Here is a 14,735-nt window from a genome sequence, read left to right on the forward strand (position 1 = left end):
TGCTACTCAATCATATCTTAAAAAGTTAAAAATCTCCAATATCTCCATTGCTGTGAAACACTTTGAAATAAATATTCACCTTTTATTTTTTAGGACTTTTAAGCCGCTTGCTGGGGCTTTCGTTTCTCCTTCCTCACACTTATTCTCAACTTTCAGGACCCTCGCCATCCCTCCTCGCGCACGCTCCCTGGCTCTGGGGTTTTCCTTCCGGTGCCTCGCGGGGCGGCGGAGGCTGCAGCGGGGCGGCGGCTCTGCAGCGCTAACGCCGTGGAGCTAGGGTCTTGGGGCCGCCGGAAGCAGCCGACATGGAGACGTTGTACCGGGTGCCCTTCGTGGTCCTTGAGTGTCCCAATCTGAAGCTGAAGAAGCCGCCATGGGCTCACATGCCGTCGGCTATGACCGTGTACGCCCTGGTGGTGGTGTCTTACTTTCTCATCACTGGAGGTAACACCAGCAGGGCTCGGTCTCGGGGCTTCCCGGGGAGACTCGCGGGGCGTCGCCAAGTGTCTGGGGGAGGGGTGTCGAGCTCCTTCTCTTCTGAGTGGGGCTGTGGATGTCCGAGCTGCCCTAGAAGGTCATGGCCCTTCTTTGCTCGCGACCCCCACCTTTGTACTGAAGCGTCTGTACCCAGACATTTTTTCCTGTCAGTCTACCCAGCAATAAAACATCTTAAGCACTTACCATGTATCAGGCACTGTGCTAAATATTGGGGATGCCGAAGGAGGCTAGAGACAATCCTTCACCTCAAGGAATTCATAATATAATGGGGGAGACCACCGACAATTATATGCAAAACAAGCTAAATAATTCGAAACGCTGAATTAACCACGCCTATGAGGCTAATCTAGGTGTAGTTTAGCCATTTTTGTATCTTTTGGAAGTGTTGATTCGTGAAGCCTGTGCATCCTTTCCTAAAATTTTCTATAAATGCATAACGGAAAACAAGTCGAGTTATAAAGGAATCCAGTTCTATTGAATTAAAGATAGTTTTTCCCTCAGTTCACATTCCTGCTGAAACCCATTCACTGAACTACCTTCTCCCCATCTACTCCTTTTCGGGTTATTTTGGTGTAAAAGTACCTTGCAAGCAGACCCAGAGTTGTTAAATTCCCTTTATTCATAAATAGACAAAAGGATGCAACTGGGGACGTCAAAAGCTGGAAAAGAACCATCTAGCTTTAATTTTGAGATCTTTGCTATTATGTAAAAGGACCCTCTAGTGAGGAATTTATTTTTGTTTTCAACACCATTATTCACAAATTAAGTTTTGTGGGAGATTTGTCTCTTGCACTTTCACATAAGTGAAATCTTTGAAGCATTATAATCAGAAGGTGAAAAGGGTGGGTCCTTTACAAGAATGATGAGTTGGCAATCCCATGCCAAATCCTTCCTGGTTTTCTTCTAGCCCTCCATCCTTTAAAACTTTAAAATTTGCTCAAGCTTGGGTAGATGTTTTGTAATTTCATGTTGTATAAATTCAGTTTAGAAATTGTAGATTTTATATGAAGAAAACAAAATATGATCTATATCATTTACTTCCTCATTTGAATATAATGGAAAGGACCTTAGAAGTCCTTCCAGAAGTTCCAGTGGAGCCTTACCTTTACTGTTGATGAAATATCTTAAGTTGTATTGACAGGCAGAGTATGGAAGACTACAAAGGTGAAAGAGTCTTGTTTCTCTGCTCTGGTCACACTCCCTTTAGAGCATTGTATTCAGTTTGAGGTGCTATGTTTTAGAAAGTTCTTTAATATGCTGAAGAGTGTTAGTGTCTAAAGGGGACCTTATTGAAAATGGAGGGTGAGAGTTAATGTAACTATATCCTTAATCTGCTGGCTTCTTCTATAGTCTGCATCTTCATCTACCAGCTTCTTTGCTTTGAATTTTATCTGAAATGATTGTAACCTACATTAGATTACAGTTCTTGGCACATGCCTTCACAGGAATCTTTAGTCCCCAGAAGTCTGTTGGAAAATTGATAGAAAATACTTTGGTAGCTGAGTAGAGGATGGACTGGAAGAAGTGTTGGGCAGACCAACTGGCCAGCTATTACAATGGTCCAAGTGGGAGAAGAGAGGGCCCACACTAGAGTCATAGACAATTAGAAGAGGGAAGGAGGTGGATTTGAGGTATTTTTGCAAAGGTATCATCAGCTACTCTTGGCAACAGATTGGCCCTGTGAGGTGAGGATTCAGGGATCACTCCTTGATTTTGAGCCTGGGTGACTGGCAGAAGGTAGTACTTTTGAGAAGAATAGGAAAGTTTTGAAGGAGGAGAGATGGAGTGGGAAATGAGTTAAGTTTTTTTTTTTTAAACCCTTACCTTCAATCAATACCTTGTATTGGTTCCAAGGCAGAAGAGTGGTAAGGGTTAGGCAATAGGGGTTAAGTGACTTGCTCAGGGTCACATAGCTAGGAAGTGTCTGAGGTCAGATTTGAATCCAGGACCTCCCATCTCTAGGCCTAGCTCTCAATTCTCTGAGCTACTCAGCTGTCCCCTAGTTCAGTTTTGAACAAGTTAAATTTAAGATTTCTGCTGGACATATAATTTGAGACAGCCAGTAGACAGTTGGAGATAATACTAGAGATTGGTGGGAGTTAGGACCAGATAAGGAGATTCGAGAATCATCAGCATAGAGATAATCGAGTCCATAGATGCTGATGAGCTCATCAAATGAAATTGTAGGATACCCATGGGTTGGGGCCATGACCTGAATGAAGATCCATCAGAGGAAATAGAGGAATAATAGAACAGGTGGAGGGAGAACCAGGAGAGTGCAGTGTCATCAAAACCTGGAAGGGGAGAGTTTTAAAGAGCAAAGAAGTCATGGGGAAAGCGAGACTGAAAAAAGCCACAGCATGTGGTGATTAGTTAAGAGATCACTTTTAACTTTGGAGAAAGCAGTTTTGGTTGAATTATGAGATTAGAAGCCAGACTGCATACAGAGAGTTGAGAGTGCGAGTAGAAGCAGAGCCCTCCCTGGGAGTTGGGCAAGATGTGGGATAGGAACTAGCAGGGAGGCTGCATCAAGAGAGGGTGTTTTTAAGGCTGGAAGATATATGGGCATGTTTGTAGGCACTTAACAAATGGGGTCTCTGGTGCTCAGAGCCTGGGGTCACACAAAGGATGAGACAGCAGACACATAGGTGCTAGCCCCAGATCCAGTGTTCTTTTCATAGTGCCTTGCTATCTTGTGAAGGACCTCAGTAGGAAGCAGTGGTAGACCAAGAAAAATGTTTCAGGAATGGGGGATGTCACAAGTAAAGGTGCGGGAGATGGGAAATGGAGGAGGTGTGTGAAGTAAAAATCAAGGCAGGATGAAGTGTCCCCCCCACAGTGAGTCTGATTATTCTCCCTAAGCACCCATAAGCCACCCTAGTCCAGCCACATAGAGACACAGGCTCACAGAACTCGCTGTTCCCCACAAGTGCCGGAATCCTGAAATCCCCCAATCTGACTTTGTCTTATATCACCCTGCCAGACTGCCTCACAACCCTAAACCCTGCTCTTCATCCCCACCATAACCTCCAAGCCATCCCTCACAATTCACTGATCTAGCTACAGTCTCCTCCTCTCCTCAGGTTTGCTTTCTAGTGTCTTCTTGAGTCCTTTGTCCCCTCCTGCCTAAATTGTGCTCTGTCGAGCCTCAATCTTGGAGCGTCCCCACCTAAACTTAACAGGGCTGTTATGAGACTCAGTCATCAGGGTGGGGAGCAGCAATATGAAGAAAGGACCTCTTTCCTCCCCACTGCCAGTCCCAGCCAGTGACCAATTGCCACTGCTAGAGAGATAGGTCTGTTTCTAGTCCAAGCTCTGTAGTGTAAGATCTGACAGCTGCTTCGGATGCTGTGACTCCTACCACTTAGCAGTCACAACTGTAGAGGACCAGAGAAAGAATTCCCCACCAAATTCTTTGGCCACTGTTCAGTGACTTGGCAACAGAACTGATATAGTTTTAACACTAAAAATGATGTAAAGAAGAGACATTACCATCTGCTTCACTGCTATCATGAACAAATGAGTTTAGCTTGATGTTTAACTTAAATGTTAGCATTATTCCTGGGTGTTATTTAATGTATTATTTTAATTATGTAATTGATTGGAAGCCAAGTATAATTTTTGTTTGTTTAAATTGTATAGTACTTAAATCAGACAAGTACAATAAATCATTTTCTTATTCCCCCATAGCCTTTATACCTCAAAAACAAATTCCTGTTTAATTTGGTCCATTTCAGTTCCCAGATTTGCTGAGAGAAACCTGGAGGGAGGAAAGTCCTTTCTCTTCTTTGTCTTCTAAAAACTGTTATGGGTCAAAGGGAGGCTCAGAGGTGGTTCTGACTGGGGGAGGGTACTTTATGACTTCAGTCACAAAGAGAATGAATCTGGGCATAGCCATGTATCAGAGAGGTAATAACAGCTTGACAGTAAGAGGATACAGGGCCACTCTGGTTAGAGGCTACAAAATGCCATTTCTAAATGGAGCCCAAAGCTAGATTTAAAATTGGCAAGTTCAGGGCACTGCAACTGTGGATGTTTGGGGAATATTGAGGCTATCTGGTGCCTTCATAGGGTATTGTGTTCTAATTGTCAGTGTGACCTTCCTAAAAGTGAGCAATTTGCTCTTACTGTTAACATTATCCTACTGAATATTAAAAGGAAGGTTTATGATGCCTTTATACTGATTTTAAAGTCATAATGAAAAAGTAATCAAGATTATTTGTCAGTGCTTCAAACCTGTTTTTTATTTTGAAAAATAAAAAAGACTAAGATAATATTGTTTTTAATACTTTGTTCACTGTCCTAAATCTCTTCCACATCTTCATATCTTCATATCCATATCTTCAGCTAGCCAGTGAGTAAGGCCTGCTGTGTGCCTGGCACTGTGCTAGGTGCTGGGAATACAAGTACAAAGAATGAAACTGTCCCTGCTCACAAGTTAAGCAAAGATGTCTAATATAGTCATTGGCAGTTGGCAGCATATATATCACATTGCAGTGATCTCTCAAATTGCCAAATCAAATGACCTGTTCTTAATCCTCAACCTTCTTGATCTCTACAACCTATGACACTGGTGATCACCCTTTTCTCCTCCATATTTTATTCTCCCTGTTTCTCTGACACTACCCTTATTCTGGTTCTCCCATCTAACTTTTTCTTCTCTATTCTTTTGATGGCTTTTTGTCTAGGTCATAGCTGTTAATGGTGTGTCTCCCAGGGCTCTGTCCTGGGTTCTCTTCCTTCTAAATAGAGTAGAGCCCCTGTATTTGCAGGGAATTCATTCCAAGACCTACTTCAGAAGGTTGAAATCAAGGATATAAGCAATCATCTGCTTACCCTGTATATAAAACATAATTTTCTTATACATGCATAAGTAAACACACAATAAGACATTTGTCAACATTAAATACAGTAATAAAGTATTTTGTATGTTTTATGCAGTTCTGTACTCTTTTGGGATGTATGGGTATTTAAGGAAGAGTAGCACCTCTGCCATGAGGGCTTGCTAAGCCCTTTTCAGGGTTGCTCATCCACCTTTGGTATGTAAAGAATTCTGATGGAATGGAAGGATGAGAACAGTTCCAGCATTCATGAAAGCAGATGAAACACACTGTGGAGCACTTAGAGCTTGGTCAGACTTTAAGGAACTATGGTCATCTTAGTCTTCCTGACTTTTGTCTTTTTTTTTTTTTTTTTTTAACTCAACTTCTGTCTTGGCAGAAGAGTGGTAAGGGCTAGGTAATGGGGTTAAATGACTTGCTCAGGGTCACACAGCTAGGAAGTGTCTGAGGCCAGATTCGAACCTAGGACCTCCCATCTGTAGGCCTGGCTCTCAATCCACTGAGCCACCCAGCTGCCCCTCTGACTTTTGTCTTGATGCTGGACTTCGATAACTGGAAAAGAGAGTACAACTCTTCATCAAATTACATGCACTTCATGCACAAGTCAAGACATCACCCTCATGATGTCATTGGTCCTTTTTGAAAATAACAACCAACCATACTCAAGATATTCAAAGGGAGATGAGTTATGTATTGGGCTGGTGGGCTTCACCATGCTACAGACTGTACCTCTATTGGTGAGCAGTTTGAAACTTAAGAACTGTTTATTTCTTTATTTTTTGGAATTTTCCAAATTAAAATTTTTTTTCCTCTGGGTAACAGATACAGGGGCCCTGCTTACTGTTTCACTCAGTGATTTCATCAGCTCTCATGGATTCGGGTATTCTCTTTCTACTGATGATTCTAATCTACTTATCTAGCTTGAATCTTTAGGCTCATATCTTCAGCTGCCTTTTGGACATCTTGAATTGTATGTCCCATAGATACCCCAAACATCATAATCTCATCATATCTCTGGGACTGTTGAGAGCACCACCAAGTTGTCTTGTAGGTTTCTTATTTCTATGTTATCTGCCCATTGAATTGTGAACTTTTTGAGGGCAAGGACTGTCTCTTGGCTTTATTTGTATCCTTAGCACTTAGCACAATTCTTGGTCCATAGTAGGAACTTGTAGACTGTCTCTTAGCTAATCATTTTTTCAAGAAAATGTTTTAATTTTATTCTGATACAGTCATTTAATTTCACCTGAATACATTTGATTCTGTTGCCTCTTGGTTTTGTCTTAATGAACATTATTATAGTCGTATATTTTTATTTCTGTTCTGCTGCCTTACTTGTCAGTTGGTCTTTCTTTGTTTTTTTTCTGAATATTCTGAAGAATATTCATTCTCTATCCCAGAGAGAGAGCAAGACCTATCTGTACAAAAATGTTATACCAGCTTTTTTTGTGGTGGCAAAGAATTGGAAATTGAGGGAATGTCCATCATTTGGGGAATAGATGAACAAATTGTGGTATATAATTGTGATAAAGTACTGTTGCATCATGAAAAATGTTGAGAATGGGGCAGATTGGTGGTTCAGTGGATTGAGCACCAGGCCCAGAGACATAGAGATAGGAGGTCCTGGGTTCAAATCTGGATCTAGACACTTCCTGACTGTGTGGCTCTGGTCAAGTCACTTATCCCTGATTGCCTAGCCCTTATCTCTCTTCTGCCTTGATGACTTGAGCAGTCACACAGCTAGGAAGTGTCTGAGGTCACACTTGAATTCAGGACCTTCCATCTCTGGACCTGGTTCTCCATCCACTGAGCCACCTTGCTGCCTTCTCTTCTGCCTTGTAACCAATACTTTGTTTTGATTCTGAGACAGAAGATAAAGGTTTAAAAAGAAAGAAGTAGACTGGGTCTCATTTGAGCTTTACAAATGGGGAAAACCGTTTTATTTTTTAAAATTTATTTAATTTATTTATTTAGAATTAATTTAGAATATTTTTCCATGGTTACATGATTCATGTTCTTTCCTCTCCTCTTTCTTCTTCCCCGCTCCCATAGCCAATGAGCAATTCCACTGGGTTTTACATATGTCATTGATCAAGACCTATTTCCATATTATTAGCATTTGCACTAGGATGATTGTTTGAGTCTACATCCCCAACCATATCCCCATCGAACAATGTGATCAAGTAGTTTTTTCTTCTGAGTGAAACATTTATTTTAGTAAAATAAAGAATGTTATATTTTAGAAACTAAATGAAAGTTATAACCTTCTTAATCTAGTCTTAATTTTCACTTATTTCCCTTTTAGGAATAATTTATGATGTCATTGTGGAACCTCCTAGTGTTGGATCTATGACAGACGAACATGGACACCAGAGACCAGTGGCTTTCTTGGCATATAGGTAGAAATTATCTTGTTAAAGTAACTGGGAGGGTTGGGGAACAGGAAGGGATGGAACAGAATATACATGTTTTAAAATGCAATTAAATTTCCCTAGAGAAGGCATCTTTATTTAAAGAATAATTATCCTTGGTGCTAAATTTTGGAGTAATTTATTTTATTTTTTTCTTTAGGGGCTCAATCTCAAAGCATCTCAGCATCCTCCCATGGTGAGCAATTCAAAGTTCACCGTTCTAGGTCTCTGCCCCAATAGTTTTAGGGAGAGGGCATGTTTTCTCAGCCTCTGTGGAGTACCTCACCTCTCTCCCACTCCAGTCCTCTCTCATGTCCCATTCCTTTTGTTCCTCACTTCTCTTGCCTGACAGTATTGTACACTGGACAGATTTCCTTCATTGGAGATTAAATCTCTGAAGTCCCCTTTGGGGATTTGGGGAAGTTTTGAACTCATGTGCCTCATCTTTCCTTTTGTTCCTCAGCTTTCCTACTGATGTCTTGGCAGTACAGAACTCTTCAGTGCTTTCTGATCTGCCATATTGTTGGTCATATAACCCAATTTTCTTTCTTATAGGAAATATAGCCTATAGAATATAACCTGCAGTCTGAATTTTAAAAAAAATTAACTTTGGTGATTATATTTCAACATAATTATTTCTTCTGAATTTTTTACATTTAAAAAACATTTTTCCAAGAAGGAGTCTATGACACAACAAAAGATTAAGAGCTCTTATAGGAATTGTGCTTTCTATAATATTCACTCGTTTAAGAAAGATCCACTTTCTTTAAGAAAAACTAGCAATCCAAAACTAATTCATTGTTATATATGCTTAATAAAAATTGTTTCTTTAAGTTTGTAGGATTTAATATCAGTCTTGAAATAATCTCAGTGTGATGAGTTGAGTTCAAGTAATAAGTACTGTTTTAAATTTGTAAAATTCCCTTAAAAGATTTTTCCTCGAAAAGTGGAAATTTCTTACCTATCACACAATTGAAAATATCTCTTAGCATTTTTAAAGGTCATTTGCCATTAATAACATATTTTTAAACTCGTGTATATATTTTATAACTGAGCTAAGAGTTTCTAAAGAGAACAAAATGATATTCTGTAGGAAAGTTTGTTTTTAGATACAACACAGCTAAAACTAATTTTTTTTCTATAAAAGAAGGATAAGGAAATGAAATCAAGGATTTAGAAAACGATTACAATTTTAGAGAGTAGATCAGTTGTAAAATTCATAATGAATGGTTAACAAAACTCAACAAAAACAATACAAACTAGAGTTTGGTTTCAAAGAATAAAAAGAGCAATTCAGCAAATCAGCCTACTCATATGAGCAACTATGTCCAGCTATATGCAGTGTACTGTACTCATGATCTCCCACTTCTGAGGTTGGAGAGTGGAATTTGAGGGATGAGGGCAGAGGAGAGGGGGAGTTGCATTTAAGAATCCTAGTTTTGGGGGCAGCTAGGTGGCATAGTGGTTTGAAAACCAGGCCTAGAAATGGGAGACCCTAGGTTCAAATTTGACCTCAAGCACTCTCTAACTGTGTGACTGTGGCCAAGTCACCTAACCCCTAGTGCCAAACCCTTACCACTCTTCAGCTTTGGAACCAATATACACAGTATTCCTTCTAAGATGGAAGGTGAAAAGAAAGGAAAGAAAGAAGAAAAGAATTCTAGTTTTAAACTGAAGGAAAAATTAATCTTAAATGCAGGAAGTTTACATATTTATATTTTTTGTAGAAACTTATTTTTTCTTTTGCAGAGTAAATGGACAGTATATTATGGAAGGACTTGCATCCAGTTTCCTATTTACAATGGGAGGTCTAGGTTTCATAATCCTAGACCGATCCAATGCACCAAATATTCCCAAGCTCAACAGATTTCTTCTTCTATTCATCGGCTTTGTCAGTGTCCTCTTGAGTTTCTTCATGGCAAGAGTATTCATGAGAATGAAGCTGCCGTAAGTCATTAAGCATTCTGTTTCATGCTTCTTATTAATTATTAAACCATAAAGTTGAATAATATAGGAAACATAGATTAAGAATTTTTTTGAATTGGAAAGGACCTGAAAGTTTAATCAGAATCCTTTTGTATTTAAGGAAATTGAAGCCAAGGAGGTTAGGTGACTTATGATATAGGTAGTTGGTGGCTGGGCTTGTCTGAGAACCTAGACCTCCTCAGCTAGCCTGTTGTTCCTGGACAGAGCAGAGAATTCCAGAGATGGATCCTGATGTTAGAAATGGAGAAGGAAACTAGAACCAGTAATGCCTTTCCTCTAGTCACAACCAGCCAGCAATAGAACCATCCCTGTAAGATCATAGATCTTTAGCTATAAGGGACTGAATAACCCCCCATCAAATCCCCCCCACTTCCACAGAGAAGGAAACCAAGGCTTCCAAAGGACAAGTAGCTTACCTATCAGAGGCAGGATTTGAATTGGATTTTCTTTTCTTTTTAAATCAGTGACGGGTAAATATATAAATGAAATGCTGGCTTCATTTGAAGATGACACAAAACGCAGAGGAATAGCTAACATGAGTTAGCATTCAAAAAAATTTTGACAGGCTAGACTAGGGAGAATCTAATAAGTTGAAATGAATAGTCTTACCTTAGGTTAAAATAGTCAACTTTACTAGTACAAGAAGGGAGGGTGGGCATGGCTAGATCACAGTTTATGTGAAGAAAAAAAAAGTCTTCATGCTTTTTTTGATTTGAAAGTTCAAAATGAGACCGCAAACAAAAAGATAGGCCTATCCTACTCTGCCTTAGTCAGACCAAATGTGGAAGATTGATTTATGTTGATTGCCACAATTTAGGAAAGGTATTGACAAATCAAAAAAGATTCAGTGGGCAGACAAGAAGGGAAAGAGCTTCAAGATTGTGCTCTATGAGAATTGAAGTTAGGAACAGAGTAGTATGCTCAGGGTTTGGAATGCCTTTGCATTCTTGGCTTCAGAAGGCAAGAACTAGGAACCACAGTTGCAGACAGAGGAATTTAGGGTTGGGATCAGAAAAATTTACTTCCTAACAACTAAAGCTTTGAAAAATGGAATATGCTGCCTTAGGCAATAGCAGCTTCTTGTCAGTCTAGAGGTCTTTACACCAGTAATCCATTTCCCCCTTCCAAGTCCCTTTCCATTCTTGATTCTGTAAGATAAAAGATATAAGTGGAATCATACTTATGAAAGCCTCTGCCATGATGCTTTTTTGATGTCTGGGTGTTGGTTTTTTCCTACAGACCCTAAAATATAGAACCAAGATAGTATGAATATTCTGAAGTTTTTAATCTAGTAGAGAAGACAGACGACAATAAAATTATATCTAAGAGAATTGGTGAATTCAGAGGAATAAGATCATTTTGGCTAAGAATGAGATCCTAAAAAAAAATTCAGGTGTCCAAAGATGTGCCCAAAGGTACACGTTCTCTATGTAGACACATAAAATTGATAATTCCTCTGTGTGGTACTGATATAAGACCTTATATCTTAAGAAATATTAGTAAGGTAGTTGATCTTGTGACAGTCAGAGTCAAAACAAATGCGAAGATGTTCATTCTTTATTATTCTAAAGCATTGTTTTATTTCCAAAATTTTCTATAGCTTTGTAGGTAATTTTTTTGTTCAATTTTGTATTTAGTTTCAGTTGCAAATTCTCTCCCTTTCTCTACCTCCCCCCAACATTAAGGCAAAAATTACAGTATCTATTATATATGTGAAATCATGCAAAACATATTTCAGCATTAGTCATGTCTCATCCTCTCCAACAACAAAAAAATAAGAAAAAGAGAAAAAAAGATGATTCACTCTGTACTGAGTCCATTGGTCTATCTGGAGATAGAAAGCATTTCTCTCTTATCTATTATCTTCTGTTTCATCTCATCTTGAGTTTTGGAGGTATTTTGGAAGAGCAGCCTTTATAATTTTGTCATTGATTTCCTTGTTTTCTAAAACGTTTGTAGTTTAAGCATCCAAACATAGCATTCTACCAAAACTGTTCGCTTTAAATGCCATATTGGATAGTTTTTTCCTGGCCACCCTTCCTCCTTGATCTTCTGGATGATTAGCAGCTGCTTGGCCCTCTTTGCATAGGCTCCTTAGTGATTTGATGAAGGTTCCCCAAGTAGTAGGTCTCAAAGAGAGGCATTTTGGACTTGGAGACCTCTGACTACAGAGTCAGCACTCCTTCCTCTATACTCTGTGCTCCTCCTCTAATCTTTTCAGGTGATCTCATCAGCTCCTATACATTCAGTTATCTTCTCTTATGTGGACTACTCTATATCTAGCCTTGGTTCCCAGAACTCTAGACCTTTCAGCACTGACCTAATTTTTTTATGGCAACATTGAAAATTGTGTAGGCACTGTAAAGTGTGTCCAGATTATGAAATATTTTCTATAGTTCCTTCAGTTTAGCAAGACTTAATGTTTTATAACTGATGCATTTTGCAGTGTCTACTCTGGATTTATTTGAAGTTTCTTTTTTTCTCTAATCCTTGCCTGGCATTTCCCCTCCCCAAATTGAGGTTTAGAAATACTTCAAGATGACTCTAACATTTTGCTGAAATGGGGAGGAAAATACACAAAACCGCAGGAGTACAAATGTGATCACATTCTATTAATTAAATGAAAACAGATTTTTGTTCCTTCAGGCTTCACCTCACTAAGATAGGGCAGGTGATTTTCCTGTGACAATGAATTACTAGGAATTATTATTTATACTGGTTATTATTTGGGAAAAGCTAGTTAATGGTTTAGTATTCTGGATTTAGGTAAGCTTTTTCAATAGCATTCACCTCTTATCAAGATTCCTTATCAAGGTCATAGGAACAGATTTGGACTCCTAGACTTGCTTTTCTTCTCTTTTTTTCCCCCCTTATCTTTGCAAGGAATCCACTCTTGGCCCTTGTACACTTATTAATTTGTCTAAAATATCACTTCCAGTTACCTTCACACCTCTCTTCCCAGCACACACAGTTCAGTAGAAAAAATTATTTCGAATTGATTTATTTTTGAGGTCTAGACAAGAGGACAGAATTGTATTCACTGTTCCCAGATCAGAGTCATCTAGAGAACCCACAATGGAATCCTCCTGTTGTGAAAATGAGTTTGTCCTTCAGAAGCAAAATATCTTGTATTTGAGAATTCTGTTGAACTGCTTATCTTCACTGTGCAGAATTTTAAAAAATGATTTCATTTTGTAATAATTAAACATAAAAATATAATTGCAGTCATTTTGGGGGAGTTATGGCTACCCGTTAGAATGTGATCGCTTTGTTTTACAATTTATAGCTTTTTTAGTCATAATTCAAACTTTATAAATATTATAAATAAAAATAAAATTTATTTTCAAAGGAAAAATATTAAAACTTGGGTTTAAATCAGACTATCATTATCAAAAAGGCAGTCCCTATCCAGCTCATGACAGTGCCTGATGGTGAAAACCCCAAATGGCAGGGCTGAATGTTGCCAGTTATCCTCTCCCTCCCTGCAGTGTCATTCGTGGGTGTTGTCTGGAACCCTCACAGGCATGTGTTCTATACCTATAGGCCATTCACATATATCATGTATCACTTTATACCATATATCCCTTTTTCATATTATCATTTAAGTTCTCGAAACCCCAGATCTAATTGTAGGAGTAGTGTGTCTTTCCACAGAGAATTGTTTTCTGACTTTTAAATTTACAAGGAATTTTCTATCTTTGTCTTTTTGGACACTTATTACCAGGAGAATGTTTGGTTAACATTTTTTCTAGTCATTTCTGTGGTTAAAAAATAGATCCGTAATGAAGTTTCATGATGACATTACAGTTTTTTGGTTTGTAGTGGAGGTAGGAATGACTGACTGGCCCGAATCCTACCTCTTACTCTTCTTAGCTGTTGACATCATGGACAAGTCATTTAATGTCTTAAACGTTTTGTCATTTGTGCAAATAATAATAGCATTTCTGCCACAGGATTACTTTGAGGATCAAAGGACAGATTTGAAAAGGACTTTATAGACCTTCAGGTTGCTATGTAAATGAGAGCTAGAAAGAAAGATTTGGGGCAAAATGGTCTAATTCTTGCTTGTTCCTCTTTCATTTCTACAGGGGCTATCTCCTGGGTTAGAGTTCCTTTTGTGAAGGCACAACAATAAATGGATTCGCTCCTTTCAATGATGTTTTAAAGGCCATTCCTGCCCTTCAGGACAAACCTTGGAACAGGGAATTTCTGTCTGGAAATGACATAAGGAAAGGTCTGGTGTAAAAATGCAGTTTATTGGGAAAAACCTTCTTTGTCCCATTGATGTGATAAAGTTATAATAATAATAGTAGTAGGAATAGTAGTAGTAATAATAACATCATTGTTTTTCCATGTTGACCTGCCTACCATTCTTGTCAAGTAGTCACATTTGTCTTCTTTATTTTTTCCCTCTGTTTTTGAGAGAAAATATTTTCCTTTGTATGATGAAAGTATTAAATAAACTATCCTTCAAGCCCATTTGTAAAGTTCACATTTTTAGGAAAAGGCACATCTGGTGAAGATGTGCACAAGTAAATTCAGGGAGCTGGAGCCTCCAGGCTGATGACTCCATCGAGGGGATCAGCTTTGCCTTGACCCTATGTTCTTTTAAGTGTAGCTCTCAAAGTCTGTGGGTTTATGTGAGATGGTGTTCCTGAAACAATGAGATGTGTAAAAGGAGCCAAAATAAATCATTTTTTTTCTACTGAACTACTTGTGTGTGTGTGGTATCTGACACTAGTATTCCAGCTGATTGAATGAATGCATAACCTTGCAGTTTCAGCATCGTGGCATTTTTGAAACTGAGTCTTCCTCTCTTGCCCAGGCAGTAGATACTCTTGGGCTACTTCTCTGCTAATTGTTGGAGAAATTTTAACATGCTGTTTTCCTGATCTGAACTGCTCCGTTCCTCCTTGGGCAGCCTGGTGGCTCCTAGGTGTGTTTAGAGGAATGCTCTGCCAGCTGCCCCATCCATTCATTTCCAACTGCTGTCCCATTT

General features: G+C 38.9%; 1 protein-coding gene across 2 annotated transcripts; it reads left to right on the forward strand.

Annotated features, from left to right (window-relative positions):
• Positions 1–222: 222 nt before the first annotated feature.
• Positions 223–14,446, forward strand: OSTC (oligosaccharyltransferase complex non-catalytic subunit). Of its 2 annotated transcripts, XM_044680386.1 has the most exons (4): positions 223–444; positions 7,645–7,738; positions 9,500–9,697; positions 13,825–14,446. In XM_044680386.1, exons 1-4 carry the CDS (start codon positions 306–308, stop codon positions 13,841–13,843), a joined length of 450 nt encoding a protein of 149 aa, XP_044536321.1. In that variant the 5' UTR covers positions 223–305; the 3' UTR covers positions 13,844–14,446. The 2 variants fall into 2 exon arrangements, with proteins under 2 accessions (XP_044536321.1, XP_044536322.1); XM_044680387.1 differs by lacking the exon at positions 9,500–9,697.
• Positions 14,447–14,735: the final 289 nt, after the last annotated feature.

This window comes from Gracilinanus agilis, chromosome 6, assembly GCF_016433145.1.
Source record: "Gracilinanus agilis isolate LMUSP501 chromosome 6, AgileGrace, whole genome shotgun sequence".
NCBI classification, from domain to species: Eukaryota; Metazoa; Chordata; class Mammalia; order Didelphimorphia; family Didelphidae; genus Gracilinanus; species Gracilinanus agilis.